Here is a 22,880-nt window from a genome sequence, read left to right on the forward strand (position 1 = left end):
TCCTTCCCCAGCTGCCCTAGACCAGAGGCTACCCACATGGCTACCTGGAAGGGCTGCCTCCCTGGCCCTGCTGCCACATGGAGAACCTCACCGGGAACTTGAAGGTGTCCACTGAGACCTGGTTCTCCATGGAGTCCAGAGAGGGCCGGCAGGCACCAGATGAGGAGTAGCTGACCGGAAAAGCTTGGGCGGGTCGACAGAAGGTCATCTCAGCCGAGGCAATGGGCGGCTTGTGGGCATTCTTGCGGTAGCGGTGGATGCAGAAGGTGGACAGCAGCACAGACAGCAGCACAGATACGATGGAGAAGACCACAGCTGCCGTGATCACTGTGCAGCAAAGGTCATCACGCAGGGTGTCTGCGGGCGAGTAGGGGCTGTGAGAGTAGACACCCCACAAGGGGGACCCCCAATACCCAACAGAGCCACACCTGTGACAGCCAGGAAGTGGCTGCTGTGACCGACTGTGAGCTGCCTGCCAACACTCCTGACCCATGGCAGGTACTGTTCTGTATGTTTTTGCTACAAGAGACTATTATTGCCCTTTTCTGGAAGGAATGAGCATTTATAAACATCCTGCCTGAGGTCACACACCAGAGGTTGTGCACCCCTGCACCTCCCCCACCCTGGAACGTTGCACTGAAGCCAGAGGCCCAGGGGCCCGGGGGGTGGGAGAAGTTCTTCTCCTGCATTCCTAATATCTTCTGTATTTTCTTCATGTTCAATATATAGTGGAGAGGAAAGACAAGTGGCCCAGGATCTGGGCCATGCAATGACCACCCAAATGCCAGAAAAGCTCCCCATGTGTTCAGTGGGGCCCCCCTGTTCTAGAAGAAGCACCTGGAGGGTGCTGGGAGGGGGGACCCAGCTGGCCAATGCCACAGGCCCAGGAAAGGCTCTACACAGGCACAGTCTGAGGAGATGCTGAGCTATTTGGTGGAATAACTAGTTTTCCAGCCCAATCTTTATTATAGAACTTGAGGCCAGGGAATTCTTTGGTGGTCCAGCAGTTAGGACAAGGAGCTTTCACGGCTGTGGCCAAGATTCAATCCCTGGTTGGGCACCTAAGATCCCATAAGCCTTGCCAAAAAAAAAAAAGGAACTTCGGGCCACAAGGCAGTCTTAGTAGCCTTGAGCCAGCTCCTTGTCTGCACACATGGGGGAACCAAGACCCCAGGGAAGGAGGAAGATCTCCTAGGTTTCTCTTCCTTCCTGCAATCTTCTCCCTTGCTCCCTGGAGGCTCAGGGAGGTGTGGGGATCCCGGCCAGCTGTGCCCCCCACCCCCCCACCCCCAATGCACCTTGGCTATCCTCCGGCTCGCAGAAGCACTTCTTCTTCTCAGGGAAGCAGTTGCAGATACCGAAGCCAGCTTTAATCCCCCGGCGCTCCCCAGGTTCGTGCCCACCAATGATGCTGCCGCCCCCTGAGGACAGACACCACCCACTCAGCAGCCCACTCTCAGCCTCCAGGGGGACCTGGCCAGCCAGGACCACCAGACAGGATCATGAGAGGCCCCTCCCCACCTGATGTCAGCACTCTCACGCCCAGGGAGCACAGTGAGATCAGAAGTCTAGGTCACCCCAGGCAAGAGCCTCAGCATGCATGCATGTGTGCTAAGTCGCTTCAGTCAGGTCGACTCTTTGCAACACTGTGGACTGTAGCCCACCAAGCTCCTCTGTCCATGAGATTCTCCAGGCAAAAATACTGGAGTGGGTCACCAGGCCCTTCTTCAGGGGATCTTCCCAATCCAGAGATCAAACCTGCGCATCTCCTACATTGGCAGGTGGGTTTCTTTACCACTAGCGCCATCTGGGAAGCCCCAGTTGCAGCATGATGAGCCCCCAAACCAGCTCCCTGGCTGCAGCAGGTGAGAGGAGGAACCCACAGGCTGCCCTGGGCCCAGGTCAAGGTCCACACTTGGTTACTTTTCAGAAGCAGAAAAGGGGCAGAGGGGGCAGCTGGCAGTCAGCAAAACGGGGGACAGGGAGTCGTGCCCCATGAGTTGGCTAGAGCAACACTGGAAGGGTGTGGGTCAAGCCAGCAAGCTCTAATTTGGGGGGAGGAGCGCCTTTATTAAAAAAAAATGTTAGGAAAGGGCTCAGTATGCAAAACCCAGAAGCTTGGCTGGTCTGGCTGAAATGCAGGTGAGAGTCCAAGCCCCTTTAGCTTGTTACTCCCCCCACCCAATCAGGCTCCTGCTCGCTCAGAGTCACGGTGCAGGCTCATCGGGCTGCTTACGGAGGCAGTCCTGGGGGCAGATGTTGGGGTCTCTGCTCTCCACGGCATCACAGTGTCCATCGGGGCAGGTCCTGATGCTGGGGGAGCAGGTGGAGAAGTTCCTGGTTATCCCTACAACACAGAGTGGGCAGTTATGACCACAAGGGAGCAGCTGCCCTGTTCAGACTGCAGAGCCAGGAGGGTCATACCCCAGGGCCTTCCAGGTCAACCCTGTACCCCACCCCATCCCCTGCAAGGAAGAGCAAACTGAGATCTGAGCAGAGAAGAACCACACACAGAGCCCTACCAGCAGGGCATCCCTGAGGTACAGGGCAGCCAGGATGGTGGGGGCCAGAGGAGCCAGGCAGTCCCAGAGCTGTGCCAGGCTCACATCAGAGAGGCCAGAAGAGACCAGATGAGGCTGGGACCCTCTCTAGGCTGCACTGTGGGTGGGACCCTCAGATTGGTGGGCCCAGCTGGCAGCCAGTTACTGTCCACACCCAAGGCTGCTCAGGTCCCTCCTATTTGGGTCCATGTCCCCTGGGCTGGGAACTCCTGGGTAGAGCCTCTCTGAAGACCACTTTGGATATTTTGAATTATTTTAAGGTTTGTGTTTTCATGAAGTAAAGCCAACCATAAATGACATGTCAACAGTGTAGTCTACCTTAATTCCTCCACTTCTTGGATGCACAGTAATATTACCAAGAGATCTTCGAAAAGTGTCTGTGAACTATGTGTTTAAAAGCATTGGGTGAATGGGGGAAGAGTGGGGAGAAGGGATAGTCAGGGAGTTTGGGATACACATGTATACACACTATATTTAAAATAACCAACCAGAACCTACTGTATAGCACATGGAACTCTGCTCAATATGCTATAAAAACCTCAACGGAAAAAAGGATTCAAAAAAGAATATATACACGTATATGTATACCTGAATCACTATGCTGTACACTGGAAACTGACACAACATTGTTCATCAACTATGCTCCAATATAACATAAAAAGTTAAAAAAAAAGAGAAGGCATTGGGTGAATATAGTGGCTCAGATAGTAAAGCGTCTGCCTGTAATGCTGGAGACCTGAGTTTGATCTCTGGCTTGGGACAGTCCCTGGAGAAGGAAATGGCTACCACTCCAGTATTCTTGTCAGAGAATTCCATGGACAGAGGAGCCTGGTGGGCTACAGTCCACAGAGTCCCAAAGAGTCAGACACGAGTGAGCGACTAACACTTTCAATTTCACATTCACAACTGCACATGTATTTATGTGTATATGGGTAGAGAAATGGATATATACATGTTAATTACCATCTGGTTTAGGCACCAATACAGAAATTCAGAATTTTAGAATAAAGTAAAAAGAAAACACACACATCTCAACTTTGGCCCCGACCTTCTCAAGTCCAGAGCGAGCTCAGTCTCAGGCACCTGTGATCCCATCGGTGATAAACAGTTGGAAGGTTCTCTGTTCCCTGCGCTCGTGACCACCCTCTCCTGGCATCAGGAGCCACGGCAGGGACCAAGCGCAGGGGAGGACTAGATGGGCAGGGGTGGGGGGTGTCACAGAGGCTGGCAGGGCCTGCATGCACAGACCCTACTCCCCCTCAGCCCCCATCACACTCCCCACCGCCTGGCTCTGCCCAGGGCCTACCTTTGCCATCTCCCTGTCTCCACTCGCACCTGCCTGTCAGAGAGCCCAGGCCACCGCATTCCTCACATTCGGGCTGCCTCTTGCTGACCACGCAGGACAGGGGGCAGCCAGGCTCTTCAGGCATGTCTAGGGGTGGCAGAAAGCAGTCATGGGGGGCCAGCCTGCCATGGGCACCCATGGGTGCAGGCAGCACTGGCTGGAGCTGTCCCGAGTTGAGCCCAGAGAGGAGGCAGTCACTAAACTCTGGGGGCGCAGGGTAGTGAGGGGGCTGCTGGGGGAGGGGTGGCATCATAGTCACACAGCAGGGGCAGCTAAGGGGCTGAGTATGGAGTGGGGATGGGAGGTGGCCAGACTCATCCAGGGACACGCAGGACACCCAATTAAACTTGAACTTCAGAGAACAGTGAATACCTGCTTTGTGTAAATATGGCCCTAATATCACAGGGACATAGGGGAGTTTGTCTTCTAATTCACTGCAAAGGCTGCACGAGATGTACTTACACCACAATAATTGCTTGTTGTTTACCTGAAATTCACACTCAACCTGGGTCCTATATTGTACCTGGCAGCCCTAAAACAAGTGCACAGGTAGGTCCTGCTGACAGAGGCGATGGGCAGCAGCGGCCACCCACAATGCTGTCACACTGGACTAAACTGTGTCATACCTCCCCCATCATCCTTCCAGTGCAGCTGTGCGCTGTTTTCTCATCTTACAGAGAAGGAGGCTCAAGAAAGCCCACTGGTCAGTGACGGGGTATAGGACGGCACCCTTCTGCAGGAACAGCCCGAGGCTCTGCCACGCCCCATCCACCCTGACCCTTCCCGCAGCCGGGCACTCACACATCCCTTCCACGGTAACGAGCAGCAGGGCCTGGGCTTGCTGGTGGGTTGGTTTCTCGGTGGCCACCACTGTGTACTGGAGCTGGGAACACTCGGGCCGCTGCAAGGCCTCCGTGTCATTCACGAACAGGGTCCCCGAGGTGTCCTCAGCTGAGGTGACCATCCCCAGGGCGCTGCAGTTGGCGCTGGAGGGCTGCAGCCTGTACTGCACTTGGATGCCGCTGAACTCCTGGCAGTTTTCCACGCAGACTTTCCCAATCTAGGCATGGGATCACGGAACCCTTAGCCAGGTGAGTAGACCACCTGGGACAGTGGCTGGAGGGGCTCCATGCCAGCTGAGTCCCAGGACAGTTTCCCACTCAGCCCAGAGATGGTGGCCCCCAATCTCCCCATCCTCCATGCCCCTGGAATCTGCAGACCCATCTGCCTGCCTGGCCTGGCCTGGCCCTGCGCAGACCGTGACACCACCCTTCATCCCTGCTCCTGGGAGCCGGAGGTGAAAAGAACACAGGGTGCCGGGCTTTGGTTTAGGGACTGGCCCTCCAGGGAGGCGCTTGCTGGCTTGCCCGGCTCACCCCTCACTTGCTCCCTCATTTGGGCACAGAGGCAGCCTGGATGCCTCCCACACACCTCCCTCCCCTCTGGGCAGGGGCCGTCGTGCTCTGGGCACCACTAGGGTCCATCCTCAGTGTCCTGCCTGGGTCACCTGCCTGGTCAGCCAGAGCACAGCACCCGGGCCATAATTCACACAGCAGGGTTGCTGTCCCACCCAGGTCCTGGAGCCTCCTCCGAGACTTGGGCCGGAACCCCTGGGAGAGAAGGGATACTTCTCCAGGGATGCCTCATGGCCACAGTGGTCACTGGGGCCTGAACTCTCCTTTTCCCTCCCTCACCACCCAAGGTGGAGTTAGGGCTGCTGGGGCTTGAGATCAGAAGCTCTGACCAGTCAAGGTCGAGGGCTGCGGGCCTGGCGGCAGTGATGGCACAGGGCCCCCTGCTTGCAGCCACAGGCCAGGCCCTTGCTCAGCCTTGCTCAGGCCCAGGGCAGAGCCAGGCTCCACCAAGCCCACTCCTCATACCACAACAAAACCACCTCCTAGGCTCCGAGCACTTCCTTGTACAGAGCAGGTTCACTTCCACTTTCTCCTGTGATCCTCAAAATTGCCTGAGATCACCACCTTCAATTTATAATCATGAATACTAAGGGGGGGCTGGTGAGAGACAGCAGTGTGTGTAAGGCTGGGCCAAGACTCGGGTCTCTGCACCCTCGTGAGTCCAGGCACAGGGAAAGACTTAGTCGTCAGGGGTGGGCGGTGTTGCAGAGGCTGGCAGGGCCCGCCCTCTCAGACCCCACTCCCACTCAGCCCTCATCACCCTCCCCACTGCCTGGCTCTGCTGACACACCCCTGGCAATGCCTATGCCTGCCTCAGCCCCCCTGGACACCCCTCAGGGCCCCCTGCTTCGTCACCTCTCACCAGCCTTGCCCTCTGCTTCCAGGAAAGGCCTGGCGGGGGTGGCAAGTGGGGTGGCCTGGCCACGTCCAAGGATGTGGCTCTTCTTGTGCTGGGTCCTAAGTGGCTGCCAGGAGCGGAGGTGGCATGGGAACCAACCACAGAAACTGGCAAAGCCACTGTCCTAATTAGGAGATGACCCTAAATGGGATATTCTAAAGGGCACATGGCCACAGCTATGCCATTAGGAGAATGCAGTATGTTAAGTCATGCCTGCCATAACTGCAAGTAAACTTTAAAAAGTGCTTCAGAGAAACATTCTAGAAAGAATTGCACCAAAACGTTAAACACTGGCTGATATGAGGAAAAGAGATCACTCTTATCTATCCCTTATATCCTTTTGATGAATTCTTACCACTTCCCTTTTTTTCTACTTCTAATCACTATTTTCTGATGACAAATGCAAAATAAGCTCTAGCAAACAGACTTGCAGGAAAGTAGGAAATAGAAGCACTTCCTGTCTTTCCTTGCAGAGGTCTCCACTAATGCCTATGTTTGCACACTTGGAAATTTCTGGCAATGAAGACTTGGTTTTGAACATATGGAGCCACCTAAGACCAATACTTCTGCAAACTACTTTTCCCACTTCATTCACCAGGAATGTCTTTCCAAGTCAGCATAGATTTAACTGGCACTGCTCTTTCATTAGTAAAAAATGTAAACATGCTGAGAAGGGAGAGGGCAAAGAGGGGCCCACAAAGCCCACCAGCCCCACTCCTTTCTCCCACGGCCTTAGCCTCCTTGGCTTTGTGCCTGTTGCTCCCCAGGGCCACTCTGTGTGCTCAGGGAGGTGGTGTCCCCCATGTGACCCCATCCTGGGAGTCCCTGCTCCTCCATTCCCCTCCCCAGGCTGGCAAGAGGCCAGGAGCTCACCTGGGCAAAGCGGTGGGCCCGCCGGCTCACGGAGAAGGAGTAGGCACTGGGCAGGCTCAGGCTGATGGGCAGCACGGACACATTGAAGTGGAGGAGGACGACACCCTCCCCCAGGCCCTGGAAGTCTGAGTCGTTGACCAGCACGGCCAGCTGCACAGCCCAGCTCTCCGAGATGGGGAGGCTCTGGTTGAGAACCAGCCCTGCAGGTGGAGGCATGTGATGATAGGTAGGGGCCCTGCCCAGGGTGGAGACCACTGCCCCACGATGCTGCACATCTCCCCTGCAAAGCATTCCCTGGACACATGGGCATACGTGTGACAACAGGTACTTCTACCCACACGGTACACAGACAACAGACCTGGCTGTAGGCACTAAGGTTGAAATATTTTAAATGTGAGTCACTGTGCTGAGCTGAGCCCAGAAGACCCTCCTCAGCTGGGAGGTAACCTCAGTGAGGTGTGTGTGTGTGTGCATGTGTATAAGAAAGATGCATGTCAGGGCAAGGACACACAGGTAAAGACCCACCACCACCACCAGCAAGGTCCCAGAAAGACCGTCCTGGCCCCTGAGAACTTCTCGCAACAGTACCAGCCTCCTATGGACCCTCAGATTCCACAGGCCTCAAGCACCCAGGAGCTTCCACACTCCTGAGCAGTCACCGTGTGCCAAGGCTAAGATCCCCATTTAGTGGAGTACAAAGGAGGCGAGGATCTCTGGGTGCACATGGCATACAGAGTGAGTGTGCAGGGGCAAGGATGACATTTTCCCTTGCACAGAATAGAGGTCATCAGAGCTTGGTGAGGAAGAAGACAGGAAATAGGATTAGGTCAGGCAGAAAGGGGTAAAGGCACCAGTGATCCTGGGTTCCCCAGAAGCAGGCCTCCAAACAAGGATCCAAGCACAAGTGGCATATTTGAAAGGTGATCCTACAAAACATAGGCAGGAGAGCAGGCGAGGGAGGTGGGGAGGTTTGGCAACTGATGAGGACACCCAATCCTGCAGGTGAGCCCTGGGGGCACGTGGTGCTTAGCCCTGAGGGTGGGCACATTTCAGAAGTCAGACAGGACAGTCATCCCAGAACCCTCCAATTTGAGGGCACAGAGCTGCTACTGGACATCAACTCCTGTTAGTGGAGAGTTGCTGGGGGGGGGGTGGTTAAGGATCCCTGGGCACTTGGGCACCTAGGAGGTTGCGGTGAGCCCTGGCGTGGTCAGCACAGGGTAGTGTGGTGGGGGTCCTGCCAGGGTCAGCCTTGGCCTTGGGGCAGTTCAGCGAGAAAGGACAGCCTGTAAACACCCACCAAGGTGGCCAAGGTGAGCCCAGCAGAGACAAAGGCTGGGAAGAGGGTTGGAAGGGGTGGCCACCTGGGGCTGAGAGGGCCAGGACAGGTGTCTACTTGTGCAGGGTGCTGCCCTGCCCAAGGAAAGCAGGTCGCCAGTTCCCCAGGGGGCCCTGTCAGGCCACACTGGTCCCCTCTTACTGTAGTCATGCACGGTTGCCCGCACAAAGCTGCCGTTGGCCTGGGCCAAGGTCTCATTGGGCATGTGCTCCACTCGGAAGGTCCGGAGGGCCTTGGCATCCCCAGAGAGCAGCGTGTTCGTGTACCGTCTCAGGAGCTCCCCAGAGGCTGGCACCACGTCTGCATCGAAGACACGTAACGTGGCTACCACTGTGCCCTGCAAAGAATATGGGGGCCAGTCAGGGCCCCGAAAGCCAGAGCCCATAGGAGGGCATGTGCCCTGCAGGTGGATCAGGTGTGTGCGGTCAGAGCTGGCTCCAGGGACAGCCTGACCAGGGTTCAAGCTGCAAGGGGCCCCCAGCCAGCCTGCTTGTCACCCTTCCTGGGCCACTGCACCTCACCTCTGCAACAGGTGCAATGGCATCTCCAGACTTCCCATGATTATGGGTTAGAACAGATGCCCTGGTGCTCTGTGGAAGACCTCATTCAGGTCCCCACAGTGCAGAGTGGGCACCCCCACTCTCCTTCCAGGAAGCTGGGCCCCGCACAGTGGAGAAGTTAGCTCAATGTCATGCAGTGACAGATGACAGAGCTGGGACCTAAGCACAGTGTCCACCAGAATGCTCTCCTACAGCTTCTTCTGTACCCCAGGCTAGATGGGGTCATGAGGGGGGTTCTGAGTAAAGCCACATGTCATCTCTGCTCTCACTCCTGGCCAAGCTCCACAGTGTTACCATGGAGCTGCCCCGCCAGGCTCATGGGACATTTCCCTACTCCATGTGCTTTCCTCTTGCCCATCCATCCACCAAACCTGCTCCCTGGGTGTCCAGAGAAGCAGGCAACCACAGCATATCCGACCCCGACCCTCCCCTTGCTCCCGCCAGCCTGCCGGCTGCAGGACAGCCCAGGGCCCAGCAGGTGGCAGTCACGCTCCGCCTGCACAGGCAAGAGGAAGGCGGGGCCCCGATGGGAGGGGCGGCGCAGGGACACCCCTGCCGGATCCACTGGCCTGTCTTCCTCCACTCCGGGGTACCCTCCCTGAACTCACTGGCCCTCCCTTGAGGGGCTGACAGCCCGAAGAAGGGAACACCCTCCTGGCAGATGTCCTCTCCGTCTCCTTGGGGCAGTGTGCCCCGCCTCTGCAGTACCACAGTTGTGCCCCTCTGATGCGAGCCCTGATGGTTGAGTCAGAGGCTGGGCACCCTTACCCTCAACCCCACCGGCACCCCAACCCCTCCCCTCACCCGCTTCCCAGGGCAGAGGTCAGCTCGGGGCCAGCGGGGCTGGTCCTCTCTCCTCCTCAGCTGTCCTGGAAACCAACAAAACCCCAACAGACAGACTGATGGACAAATGAAAGACGAATAACCACAGTGATGGTCAGCCACATGTCTGGATGGCTAGATGGACAGCTGAATAGACCGAGGAACAAATGACGAATGGAGAGACCCAGATGCACAACAAAGAGATGACAGACACTAGAGAAGCACCAGACAAACGCATAGGCACCTCCTTCCGCTTGAACTCCACCACCGCGCTGGCACTGTCGACGCCCCCGAAGAAGGTGGGCGCAGAGTCGTCCTCGTCGTACACGGTCACAGGGAAGGGCACCATCACCTCCTCCTCGCGCATGCCCATGCGAACCGTGCACGCGGCCACCAGCTCATACTTCTCCCGCTGCTCACGGTCCAGGGTCCAGCGCGTGCTCACCTCCAGGCTGTCCAGATCGCAGCGGAAAGGCAGACTCTCACCTGAGCACCAAACAGACCAGCAACCCCAGGATGACCCTGAGCTGAGGGGAGGGTGAGCTGCCTTCCTCAGGGCCCCACAGGGAGCAGTGTGCAAGAGGAGACAGAGCTGGGGTGCATGCTGGGCCTGGGCCGTGGCCCCTCTTCAGCTTCCACAGTGGAGCACAGCCTCCAAGCACAGTTTGCAGTGGAGATTATGCTCTGAGCATCACTGTGCCTGCAGCCTGCACTGGTGCTGATAGGGAAGAGCAGGGACCAGGAGGTCTGCCTCAGGTCCTCAACCCAATCACCTAGGAGGGCACACCCCTTCACACACCCTGCCTGCCTCCTCTGTGGCGAGGGCTGGCACCAGTCACGCTGCAGGCCCAGAGATCCAGCTCCTAGCGTTTGCTGGTATCTGAAAAACTGTCAGGAATTTTCTTAACTGTGGAAGCAAGACATGCTCATTTTAGAGAATGTGAGAAAAAAGCCACAATTCCACCACTTGAAAACCAACATTGGGGACATCTGGTGTAATTTCATGTTAACACACAAATATTTCTGACTGCCTGGTTTGGATCCCTGCCCTATACACCTGCAGGCTGCGTGGCCTGAGGCTGATGGTTCTGTCTCTGTTCTTCAGCTTCCTCGCCAGAAGATGAAGTGAAGTGAGAGTTGCTCAGTCATGTCTGACTCTGCGACCCCATGGACTATACAGTTCATGGAATTCTGTAGGCCAGAATATTGGAGTGGGTAGCCGTTCCCTTTTCCAAGGGGGTCTTCCCAACCCAGGGATTGAACCCAGGTCTCCCACACTGCAGGTAGATTTTCTATCAGCTGAGCCACCAGGGAAGCCCCAGAAGATGAGATGCTGTGTGTGTTCATCGCCAGACACTGCTGTAAGTTCAATGACTAACTGCAACCTGGTGAGGGGAGGACCAGTAATAACAATATACTCTTCAACCCAAGCCTGTCCTCGAATTCATCCTCCAGAAAGGACCCAGAAAGGGGGAAAAGCTGAACGCTTGAAGGTCAACAGTGACCACCCCATAGCCAACCTCAGGAGGGCTGTCAACTCCACTTGGTGGAAAATCACATCAGAGCCACATATTACATGTGAACTACACATTTCCCTGTATTGCTTATGGTTACAAAAATGGCTTTTCTTTTTAAGCGAAAAAGGCAGCACACTAAACCATATGCTTTGGGGACAATTTTGTACAAAGACATCCATCCCTGTGGCAGGATAAATGAAGGGATGTGGAAGTGTGAGTGACTACTTTCCTTACACTACTGAGTGCTCCTTTAACGTTATGACCATGTGTGGGTGCCATCAACCTGGGGGGAATCCAGGCTTCACTTACCAGCCATCCAGCATAAAAGTGTCCCCTTTAAGTCCCCTTTAAACTGTCCAATGGCACCTCACACACAGCGGCTCAGTTGCCTTCTCTCATCTCCACTCGGATCCAGTGCCCTTCCCCTACCCCATATCCATGTGGCTTCCCCAGGGCCATCGTGTGGTAGGACTATCTTGTGACAAGGTCCACTGTCCTTACAGTGGCTCAGGCGGAATCCTGGAACCATGCTTGGTCCCCTTGTGAATCTCTCAACACCCCACATTCAACTCCCCAGAAAATCTTGCTGGATCTTCCTGCAAAAACATGCCCAGAATCTGCCTGCTTCTTGTGGCCTAAAGGCTTTCACCCTCAACCCCAGTCCTCATCCTCTCACTCAAGGATGTCTCCTGCCTCTTCATAGTTTTCCTGCTTCCTCCAAACCACTCGCCCCAAATCATTTCGAACACATCAGCCCGACTAACCTTTTAAAGTAAGTTATATCCTGTCAATGACACCCTCCCCCCACTCCTGAAAACACCTTCTATGGCTCCCTAGTCCCCTCATCAGGAAGTCCTGCCCCCTCCCTTGCATTTTTCTGCCCTCAGCAGCCTCTGCCCTCCCCTCCAGCCGCACCTCCCCCTCCGCACTTTTGAATGAGCTCACCCTGCTTGCTGGGCACCCTCCTTTACCTTGCTCCAGCCACCTGATTTAGGACAGTGGTCTCCACCAGTCCGTGCCTTCTCAGCATTACCTCCCACCTGGTCCCTTCAGAGGCCACCCAACGTCCTTAGCGCCTGTGTGGTCTCCACCTGCCCCAGGCATTGAAGGTCCAGACAGGCAGGATTTGGGCCTGAACTTGTTCACTGTTTCATCCCTGGTCCCTAGAACCATGCCTGGCCTGTGGCCAGCATACATGAGATACACGTGGACCTCTGAATGAATGGATGATGGGGTGGTGTAGTCAACTTGGACGGCTCATGTAGAGGAACTGCAGGGCCATGCCTGGCACTCGGCAGGCATCGAGGAAGGCTCCATGCGGCTGGCACTCACCTCCCAGGAGCCTGTAGGCCACACTGACGTTGGGGCAGAGGAACTGCACGGGCAGCAGGCAGAACTGGTGGAAGGTGCCAGGGGGCCTGTTCTCCCGGATGCGGAAGGACAGGCCTGACTCAGGGAAGCAGAGCTCCCGGGGCTTGAGGGCGCCGCAAGCTGGGAAGGAGGCATTGATGATGGAGAAGTACACTCGGGCACAGCCTGGCCACTGGCACTCGCCCTCACGTAGGGATGTGGGTGACAGGAAGACCCGCAGGTAGATGGTAAGCAGCGGGAAGCCGCCCTCTGCAGAGACAAGTCAGGCCCCGCCAGGGTGTCAGCCACACCTGCCCAGCTGGGATCTGAATGGGGAGAGGGCAGGAGCTCCGGGCTGGTGCAAAGCCTAGTCCTCACCAAGGCTAGCGGGGCTCTGCTGGGAACCCCGCCCTGCCCCCTACCTCCTGCTTGCCCCCTACGGCCCTGGACTTGGGATCTGGCAGCCTCAGGGCCCTATGGCTCTGCTCCCTCATCCTGGGGGGTGCCTCACAGGTCCATCTCTCTGATTATTCCAAATCTCAGTTCAAATACCCTTCCTCAGAGAGGTGCGCTGAACCCTGGGTCTAAGATGGAGTGCTTCCCCAAGGCAGGCTCTTGGCACCTCAGGTGACCTCCCTTCCCTCCCTCACCCACTACCCCAACCACTTTCTTTCTTTTCTCACTTTTAAAAACACTACAGGGGTGGAATTGGGTGGGAGGGGGGAGAGAGGTTCAAGAGGGAGGGGACATATGTATACCTATGGCTGATTCATTGTGATGTATGGCAGAAGCCAACACAATACTGTAATTATCCCTCAATTAAAAATAAATAAAACACTTATTCTATTCTATTTTTGCCAGTGTTGCTGCTTGTGGGATCTTAGTTCCCTGACCAGGGACTGAACCCAAGACCTCAACAATGAAAGCTCAGAGTCCTAACCACGGGACCCCCAGGGAATTCCATGCCACCCCTGCAGAGACACAGACTTCCCCAGCACCTAGAGAGGGGATTTCTGGCAAATTCCATCATGGAGGCACCATAGCAACCCCCGTCCAACCCATCTGGATCTCAGCTGGGGCGGGGGCTCTTCCTGGGCCTTCTATCTTAGCTCTAGGTAAGTGTCCCCCCGCTACATCTACTCCTCCCATATTCATCAGTTCTCTGCTTCTTACTAGCCTGTCCTCTGTTGCTCCAGTCCCCTGCTGTGGTTAATAATTCTCCGTATAAACTTTCTCTGTTCTAATTACTGTGATTTCTCTCCTGACTAGAGCTGGCAGGTGCATGAGGCTGCTCTCCAATCACGAACAGAACAGGCCTCCTATGAAACTCAGACCCTTGGCAAATTTCACTCTGGCAGTACTGTTCACAGCAGAGTGTCTGCCTCTCAGCACTCACAGGAGCTCAGAGCTGGCGTGAGGGCCCAGGGAGGCCATGTCTATAGAGCAAGAGGTGGGGTTGTGATCACCATTTGGTGCCACAAGGCAGAACTCTGCTCCACAAACAACCTCCTCCCAGTACCAGGGTCACACATGGCCTTCACTCCAGCTTGGACCCCTGCTCTGAGAAGCCGTCCAGGCCTTCCTCCTGCTCCACTTTCCTCCCCGGCACCAGGCCCCAGTCCTCACCAGGTGCCAAGAGCAGCCTGCTGCTGATGGTAAGGTGGGCTTTCTGTGCAAACAGCTGCTTCTCCACCAAGTTCCAGATCATCCACTAAATCAAGATCTTGGGATGTCTCTAGCCTTTCTTAACTCTTCTCTCACAACCCCACATCTCTGTTAATCCAACTGGAAGACATTTGGAGCCAGCATGGAGAGAGCCCCTCAAGTCCTCCACATAAGTTCTCCAAAATCCCAACAGCCTCAGGAGGCCTGAGGGTCATCAGTGGTCCTCAAGCTCATCCTGGCTCCCTCACGGGCTGGACAAAGAGGACAGGCCAGCCCCATCTCACTTGCTCCACTCTTACACAGCAGGAGTCGTAGGAGCTGTGTGATGGGCTCTAAGGAAGGACCAGGTGAGGGCAGGGCGGGGTGGGTAATGAGGCATGTGGGGGTGGGGTCAGGGCCGCCCCCTTACTGCGGATGTTGAGCTTCTCCCAGGAGCTGTGGTCCAGGCTCTGGTTAAGGTAGAGAAGCCCCGTGTCCTCCTGGATGCGGACCCAGTCATTCTCGTGCAGCCGCGTGTGGTAGGCGCTGTAGAGGTGCTAGCCCAGGCGGAAGCTGGGCATCTCCTCTGGCACGTCCTGCAGGGCATGGACATAGAGCAGGGGCGTGCCGGCCGGCTGGTCCACGTATAGCTTCTCCCAGTAAGCGTCCCTGGAGAAGTAGAGTCCCAGCGGGGCTGTGGGAGGCAGGGAAACACGTGAGGGAAGGAGGGACTGAGGGACGACCACGGTGCAGAGCCCAGCAGCCCTCCCAGGCAGATCACCTTTCCCAGCGGCCTAACTTCACATTTTAGTAATAGCTTCCTTGTGGGCCAAAAAAGAAAACTTAGGTCTTTCTCATCTGTATTCCTAAGAACATCAACACACAGTTATCTGTATAGCTAAACACTAGCTGCAAATACACTGCTTTAAAACAGAAAAAGGAGGAAGTGAGGAAGCATAAACAGTTGCAATATCATCCTCGATTACCTGAGATAGATAAGCACGTAAACCACTCGGCTTTCACCCAAGCTTCTGAGCAAATCACCTGGAGCCAGAGTTTTGAAGTGTACAAGACGCTGCCAGACAAGCAGAGCAGGCAGGGGTCCCCAAAGATGAACTAGAGCACTTTATAAGTAACAACATTCGTGCATGCTAAGTCACTTCAGTCGTGTCCAACTCTTTGTAACCCTATGCACTATAGCCCTCCAGTCTCCTCTGTCCTTGGAATCCTCCAGACAAGAATACTGGAGTGGGTTGCCATGCCCTCCTCTAAGAGATCTTACCGACTCAAGGATTGAACCTGCATCACTTACACCTCCTGCATTGGCAGGTGGGTTCTTTACCACTAGTTCCACCTGGGAAGCCCCTGTAAGTAACAAAATCTTCATCTAAAGTCAAACATGCTCCTACCATAGTACCGAAAAATTCCACTCCATTTATCTGAGAAAAATGAAAACATATGTCCGTCAAGTGACTTGTTCACAAATGCTGGGGTTATTCACAGAGCCAAGAACTGGGAAGAACCCAGATGTGTTCCAGCAGGTTATCAGATAACAAACCTCAGTCCATCACACCATGGAACCCTATGCAGTTAGGATGGGGCACAAACTATTGATACACACGACAGCCTGGACACATCTCATAGACATCCTGCTAAGTGGAAGAAGCAGCACAAAAGAATCACATGGCACCATTCCAGACTGATTTTAGGTGACAGAAATCAAACTGGGTACCAGCTGGGGGTAGGGGAGGTAATAGACTGGAAAAGCAGGGGGCATATTCTGGGAAACATACATGTTTCATATCTTGATGGGGTGTGGGTCACACAGGGACATCCATTTGTCAACAACATACAGCCAAGATTTGTGCATTTCAACGTATGTAATTGTGGCCTAAATTTATCACTGAGAGGCTGTGGGTAGAGCTGTAAATGCCATGAGGAAGAGGGATGCTGACCATGGCCACGCTGGGTGAACCAATGGGGCACTCATCCTACTACTCTCTTGACTTGGTGTATGTTCAACATTTTGCATCATAAACAGTTATTTTTAAATAGTAAGAAATTTTAAAAAGATGGATAAATGGGCAGGTGATGCTTTAAAAAAAAACTGAAAACCTGCCAATATTCTCTACAAAGCATAAAAAATACTAACACACAAAGCAAACATGAGAAACATTGTACTTGTGTGTGAGCGATTTCTCTTTTCAATCAATTTGTTTCCACCTACATTCTGCTTCTCTTGCAGCCACCAAGATGAGTGGTTGGTCCACTCCACACCAGTGGAAGATACCCTGGGGCTGCCTGGGTCCTTGAAGACACACTTGTGTGTGGGAAACAATCAAGAGCCAACTAGAGTCAGGTGAGGAGAACTGGTGAAGACCTTTTGGATCCCAAAGTGGTGAAACAGAAGAAAACTGGAAGGTTGCCAGCACTGTGCCAGGCTTCCCAAGGATGACTTCAAAGGCAACCCGGCTGGGAATGCCAACTTGAAGTGTGCATTGATTGGGTCCCACCCACCCAGTGTGGGTGCTGCCCTGCCAAACAGGCTGGACCACGGAGCCAGCAGGAGAGGGAGGGAACAGGAAGAGAAACAGAGGGAGAGAGAGGGAAGGAGGGAAAAGACAAATGGGGCTAAGGACAAAGGTAAGTAAGGCAGAGAGGATGGAGGGGAGAGATGCTCTGGCCAGTAGTCAAAGGCTACTGCACACCCGGCACTAAAGACAGAGATGGAAGGAGGGGGCTGCAGGTACGGAGCTGACTTATTAGACCTTCGGAAAACTGCTCCCTAGGAGTGCTGTCCCTGGAGTGGGACCCAGAATCACTGGGTCTCTGCAGGTGAGGTACTGGGAAGGGCAGCTGAACTCCAAGGAGCTGGCCCTGTGCCCAAGTCAGGCTCTGCGTGTGGCCTTCCTGCCCTGCCACCTCTTGGGGGAAGGGATCCACCCAGAGCATCATGCTGCCTGCCATCCAAGGGGGTGGCAGCTCCAGGAGCCCTAGGAAGAAGTCACTCTGGGGAACTCTGGGGAGGGAGCACTGAGACCTGACTTCCCTTGCCGGGGGTCTCACTGGTAGAGACCATGACAGGAGCCACCCACACATGGCTGGATGCCACCCTCCTGTCCCACAGCCTCCCAACTGGCCACGAGGACATGGACTGCCTCTCAGATACACTCAGAGTGTTCATTTCTTCGGGATTTAGTAGCCAACCCTAGCAGGGATGGCTGGCAGCTCAGAGAACTGTGTCAGCCCCAAATGGCCTCAAGACTGGCCTTGATGCTTCTGTGAAAAGGCAGCCAATGGCACTAGCTCGGAGCAGGCCTTTTGCAAGCTGGGCAGAGTGACAGGCCACAGCTGACAGATCCTCCTGCACAGCTAGGATGCACTCCACTGGCTCACGCTTCCTGAGAAGTACACAGTTCGGGGTCCCAAAGAGGACCCTACAGCACTGCTCATACTGCTCTTGTGACAAAGGCAGGAGGGTTCCTGTGGTGTTTCCTCAGCCAACGAGAGGGAAGGGGCAGCTGCTCCCCACCTGTAGTGCACTGAAGCCCCACTGCACTGCCTGGCAGAGTAATAAACCTGGGTCTGCACTCCTCACAGAAATCAGAAGGGCTCCGAGCCCACGGTGGCCCCCTGTCCTGCCCCAGTAAGGCCGGGTCTGGGAAGGCAGATTCAAAGTGGGGGTCAACACCAGACACAGCCCTGCTGCCCCAAAACAAGTGCCTGATTCATAAGCAGCAGCCCAGCTTCCTTTCCCTCCAACACTCCATGAAGGTTGCAAGTCAAAGAGTCTAGGGGGAGCTCTGGGGTGGGCTGTGGGGGGCTGGGGAAGGAGCGCAGAAGCTGATGCTCACAGCCCTGCGGACAGCAAGAGGAGTGGCTTGCTTTTCCCTCCACTGCCACCTTCTCCAGAGGACCTGGCCCACCGCATTCACCCACCCCGCCTCTCAAAGGTGCAGAGTGGGGTGAGCACGGCCAGGTGGACTCACACAGCACGAGGCCAGGCCCCGTGGCACATGGTGACCCTGCATTTTCTTCGCAGCCCCAGATGGAGCTGCTGATGGGATCACTGCTTTGCAAACAGACACCTGGGCAGGACAGAAAGAAAGTTGTTTGTATGCTCGAGGGCACATGTGCAGCCAGCCAGGGGATTGGGATTTGGAGGGCTGTCTTTCCAGCAGCATAGCCCTCACCGGCCTGCTCAACCCCATGTCACATGGTCCAGAACCCACGGTTACTGTGCCCACCCTCCACCCCCACCCCAAGTCCTGGGCAGTGACCGCGAGTCAGGGACACTGGCCTGCAGTAGAAAGCAGCCCCGGAGGGTGCACCATCTTTCGGGAAGGTTGACTTTCTGGCCACAAAGAGAATGAGAGATTTCCCAGTGGCTTGACAGGGTGGTGACCTGGTGGCAGTCCAGGCTTGTGACACCATGCTGGATGGGAAGGGGGCTCTGTGCTGCCAGCCTCCTTCTCATCCTGGCAGAAAGGTGAGCGCCAACCACTAGCGATCTGAGATGCTGCCTTCAGGGCCCCAACCCCAGAGCTGCAGGAGACTCAGTTGGTGGGGAGGGGGAAAGCCCAGGGTGGGTGTGGGTGGGTCCCCCAGATGGCACACAGCCAAGGGCAGCCTGTGTCTGCCAGCCTGCCTGGCCACCAGCTCTCCTTGGTGTGCCAGAGCTCTCCGTGGAGAAGTGAGGTCTGCATTCTGGTCTCCGGAGTACTGTCAAGGATGGTGTGGGACGCCTGCACCCACATCAGCAGAATATCGCGACTTTTGCCTTCTTATTCTCTCAGGATATAATCCCTGTGGCCTCGGTCAGCTGTGCAAGAACTGGCAGCCCTGGGAGCCACCCATGGGGGGTAGGGCTTGCAGATCGGTCTTCTAAGCGGGGGCGAGATGCTCACTCCACCTACCAGGTAGTGAGGAGCAGATCCAGAATAGGGCTCCTCCCCTGGGGCCCCCTTGAGCACATGTACATTCAATGGTCCAGGGGCTGGGAGGTGCCTTGAGCTCCAGGGAGCCCCCACCTCCGAGCTGGTCCAGTCACCACCACACAGACTTCACGTGCAGGATGAGAGCACTGCCTGCTCTCATCTCCGAGCCAGGTCCTACAGGATCCATGTGGGGCCTGGTCTGTTGCTGCCAAAAGTGATTTGTGGGTTGGGCGATGATTGTGAGCAGAAACAGTCTTAAATGCACTTAAAATGCTTCCCAGGTGGTCCCTACTCAGGGCATGGCCGCCTTAATGCTCCTCCTTGTCACAGACACGTTTAGATGGAAAAACACATGGTCCAAGGTAGGGAACGAGGGTGTGGGTGCAGGGCTGGCCTCAGGGGGGTGTAGCCTGGGGAGACCACAGTTCCCCATACTTGGTTTAATGCTCTCCTGTCATTGTCCTAAAATAATTCATAATTCTAGAACAATCTGCATTCTATGGTGGGCCCTACAGATGATGGGGCCAACCCCAGAGGGTGAAGGAGAAGAGCCCGGAAAGGGCCATCAGAGGTGTCCAGTTTCCTGGGGCTGTGCAGCCTCTGTAAAGTTCTAGCCTCCTCTGGGCCTCACTTTCTCTGACTGTGAACAAGAGAAGGGCAGGCTGGGGAGAGGAGGAGCTGGTATAGGCCTCACCTTTGCACAGGTACACGCGGTATGAAGTTCACACTTCCGATTTATAATCACTGGGCAAACCTCTTCACTGCCCCATTAAATAGGTAAGAACACGGAGGCTGGGAGGTGAGAAGACTTCCCATGGTCAAACAGCTGGAGGGTGGGCATCTTGGGGTTTGGACGATGACTAACAAAGCGGCGATGGGACTCAGGAGCAAGGCAGATGCTGGCCCCACCAGGAAGCCCCAGGCCTTGCCAGCTGACCACCCCTCCCTGCTGGCACCGTTTTGCCAGGAAGGGCTTTTTGACCAACCTCTGATGAGAGTCTCCCCTGGAACTTGGGGCAGGTCGACACAGCAGGACTTGTAAAACCTGCCCCACCCACACCTTCCACCCCGAATGCTGCTGGGTGACAGGGTCCTCCCCCAACACCTAGTCCCACGTTTCTGCCTCGACAGATATTGCCAGCACCACGTGGGGTTCTGGCCCCTCAAGTTGCCCTGGCATCACACCAGAGGGTGAGGAGCTGGGCTTTGCTCTCACAGGAGTGGGGATGGGTCCCACACTGCTCATGACATACCTGCCAAAGGTCCTGGCTGCTGCTCGCATTTGCAGAGACCCCAGGCCCCCTTCATGGCATGTGTGTGTATATGCATGAATGTGTATGCACAGGTATGCAGCAGATGGAAACAGAGACAGGCATGTGGGCCCAAGGCCCCATATGCTCCCACCCTGCCCCACCCCTGCAGGAGAAGATGTGCAACTAACACTCAGTGGGGACAGCGGGCTGTCCTGTTCCAAGGAGGGCCTCCTCCAGCATCTTTACAAGCAGAGCCACCAGGCATGGATGGTCTCATTCGGCACACGCAGTCACCAGCATTTTTGTATCCTGGAAAGGCAGTCTTCAATGCTCCACACCTGGCTGGATGTGTCATTTACTCACATTTGTATGCAGAGAGAAGCAGGCCCAAGTCTCTACTTCACTTTCACTCATTCAACTGTCCACAAGCTCAGCCCTGTGTGAACACTCACACATGAACACTGGTCATACTCGTACACATTCTCAGACCCACACAGAAGCTGTGAGTGCTCTCCTGTGCGGTGGAGAACCACACAGGTGGACGAGGGTTTCTGGTTGTCATCCCTCACTTCTGCAGCACATTGTGGGGACATCCTGCATGCTCTGCCTCAGTCCATGCCAAATGCACGCAGCCCCTTGGCGCCAATGTAGCCCACGCCCTTGCCCCGCGATCACCTCCCATAGCCCCCAGATGCACCCATCACCAGCCTTTGTGCACCAGCCTCAGCTCCCCCGTGTACTGGAGGGTCACCTCCCGCTGGCCCCCGAGGCTGCAGACCAGTCCTGGCCCCTGCAACCCAGCCAACTTCTCAATATGCAGTGAGCTGTGACCCCACTCTGGGGAGGGAGCCCCTTCCCCAAGCTCCTGCCCTCTGCCTCAGGGTGGCCCACAGCTCTCTTACACTCATCACTGCCGATCAACTCTTATGTTAACCTCCTCTGGTCCAGTCGCTGTGTGGGTGTCTCTGGATTGGACCCAGACTGATACACACATCTCTCTTACACTTAGCATGTCACATGCACATTCTCTCACACTGTTGCAGACCCACCCCCACCTCCCCCATCTTCTTGCTCATTTAGTGAGACATACCGAGCCTACCCAGTCCTAACTGCAGGCTCACCTCACCAGTGCCCCCTGGTCAGCCCTGGCCATGAGAGGCCATGCACAACTCCCCTGAGGTTCCTTTGACCTCCTTGCTACCCTCGACTGAGGATGTGCTGCCAGTCTGACCATACCAACCCAGATCCAGGCAGGTGCTTCCTAACTGGGCACCCTTGACTAGAGTGAGTGGCAGTCACCGTGGTCATCCCACACAAGGCCCCAGACAACCAATGTCCTAGGACTGCAATGTAAAAGCCAGAATTTGGGGCTCTCAAGAAAAAAACACATGGCAAGATGGTCTGATCTAAGAACTGAGTGGGGTGACAATAGTGCCCACATGTGTGTGCAAGGCAGTACCTTCCCGCAGAATCCACTCACCGGGCAGCCCTGCTCCTGCCTGTGACGAGCACCAGATCCTGCAGATGACAGCTTTATTATGGCCCAGCACAATCTCCTTAACAGACGGTGGTTTCCTAATGCCATCACTTCTGCAGGAACAGGAAGCAGACCTCATGGACTCCTCCCCAGGGACTGCCCCTCTCCCTGAGGGCCAGCTGTCCCTGTGGAGGGTCCCCCTAGCCCCACCGCCCAGACAGCAACTTTTGGCACCATTATCCTCTCCTCGTCCACCCCATGCCCCTCCTCTCATATCCTGTTCACATTTTCTCTTTATTCTAGTTGAATATTTGACATGTACAAGCAGTATATTTTGCAGAACATTTATGTCAAAATAGTGTTCCGCAACAAACACTCATGAACCTGTGGCCAACTTAACTGGACGTTTAGCAACAGTGCTGCCCCTCCCACACGCCCCTTCCACCTCATACACTCACAGAAACATGAATCTGGGTCTTTGTTTCCCTTGCCCCTCTTTTTAAAACACTTTTACCTTATTCTTGAAAGGCACTTCTGCTGGGCAGAGAATTCTGTGTGTGTGAGTGTTCAGTCATGTCCAACTCTTTTGTGACCCCATGGACTGTAGCCTGCCAGGCTCCTCTGTCCATGGAATTTTCCAGGCAAGAATATCTGGAGGGAGTTGCCATTTTCTCCTCCAGGGGATTTTCCCGACCCAGGGATTGAATCTGCATCTCCTGCATTGGCAAGCAGACCCTTTATCAACTGTGCCAACTGGGAAGCCCACTTGGGAAGCCCTGAGACTTCTACAGGACAGTTATTCTGTCCTTCAAAAGCGTGATTCTGCTGTCCTGCTTCTGAGAGGTCTGTACTCAATTCTGATGATTCCCTTCTTGGTTCTCTCTTCTCT

At 55.2% G+C, this 22,880-nt stretch overlaps 1 protein-coding gene across 1 annotated transcript in view; it reads right to left on the reverse strand.

Moving 5' to 3' along the window:
* The window catches only part of LOC122676072 (proto-oncogene tyrosine-protein kinase receptor Ret-like), a 34,319-nt gene extending 12,174 nt beyond the window's left edge, over positions 1-22,145 (reverse strand). The window contains 11 exon segments of the mRNA XM_043875388.1: positions 92-357; positions 1,299-1,421; positions 2,237-2,347; positions 3,868-3,993; positions 4,708-4,966; positions 7,093-7,292; positions 8,573-8,768; positions 10,058-10,299; positions 12,663-12,950; positions 14,755-15,018; positions 21,995-22,145. Coding sequence (XP_043731323.1) covers positions 92-357; positions 1,299-1,421; positions 2,237-2,347; positions 3,868-3,993; positions 4,708-4,966; positions 7,093-7,292; positions 8,573-8,768; positions 10,058-10,299; positions 12,663-12,950; positions 14,755-15,018; positions 21,995-22,130 — 2,211 coding nt within the window. The 5' untranslated portion in view covers positions 22,131-22,145.
* Positions 22,146-22,880: the final 735 nt, after the last annotated feature.

The sequence above is a fragment of the Cervus elaphus genome, chromosome 19 (genome assembly GCF_910594005.1).
Source record: "Cervus elaphus chromosome 19, mCerEla1.1, whole genome shotgun sequence".
In the NCBI taxonomy this organism is placed as follows: domain Eukaryota; kingdom Metazoa; phylum Chordata; class Mammalia; order Artiodactyla; family Cervidae; genus Cervus; species Cervus elaphus.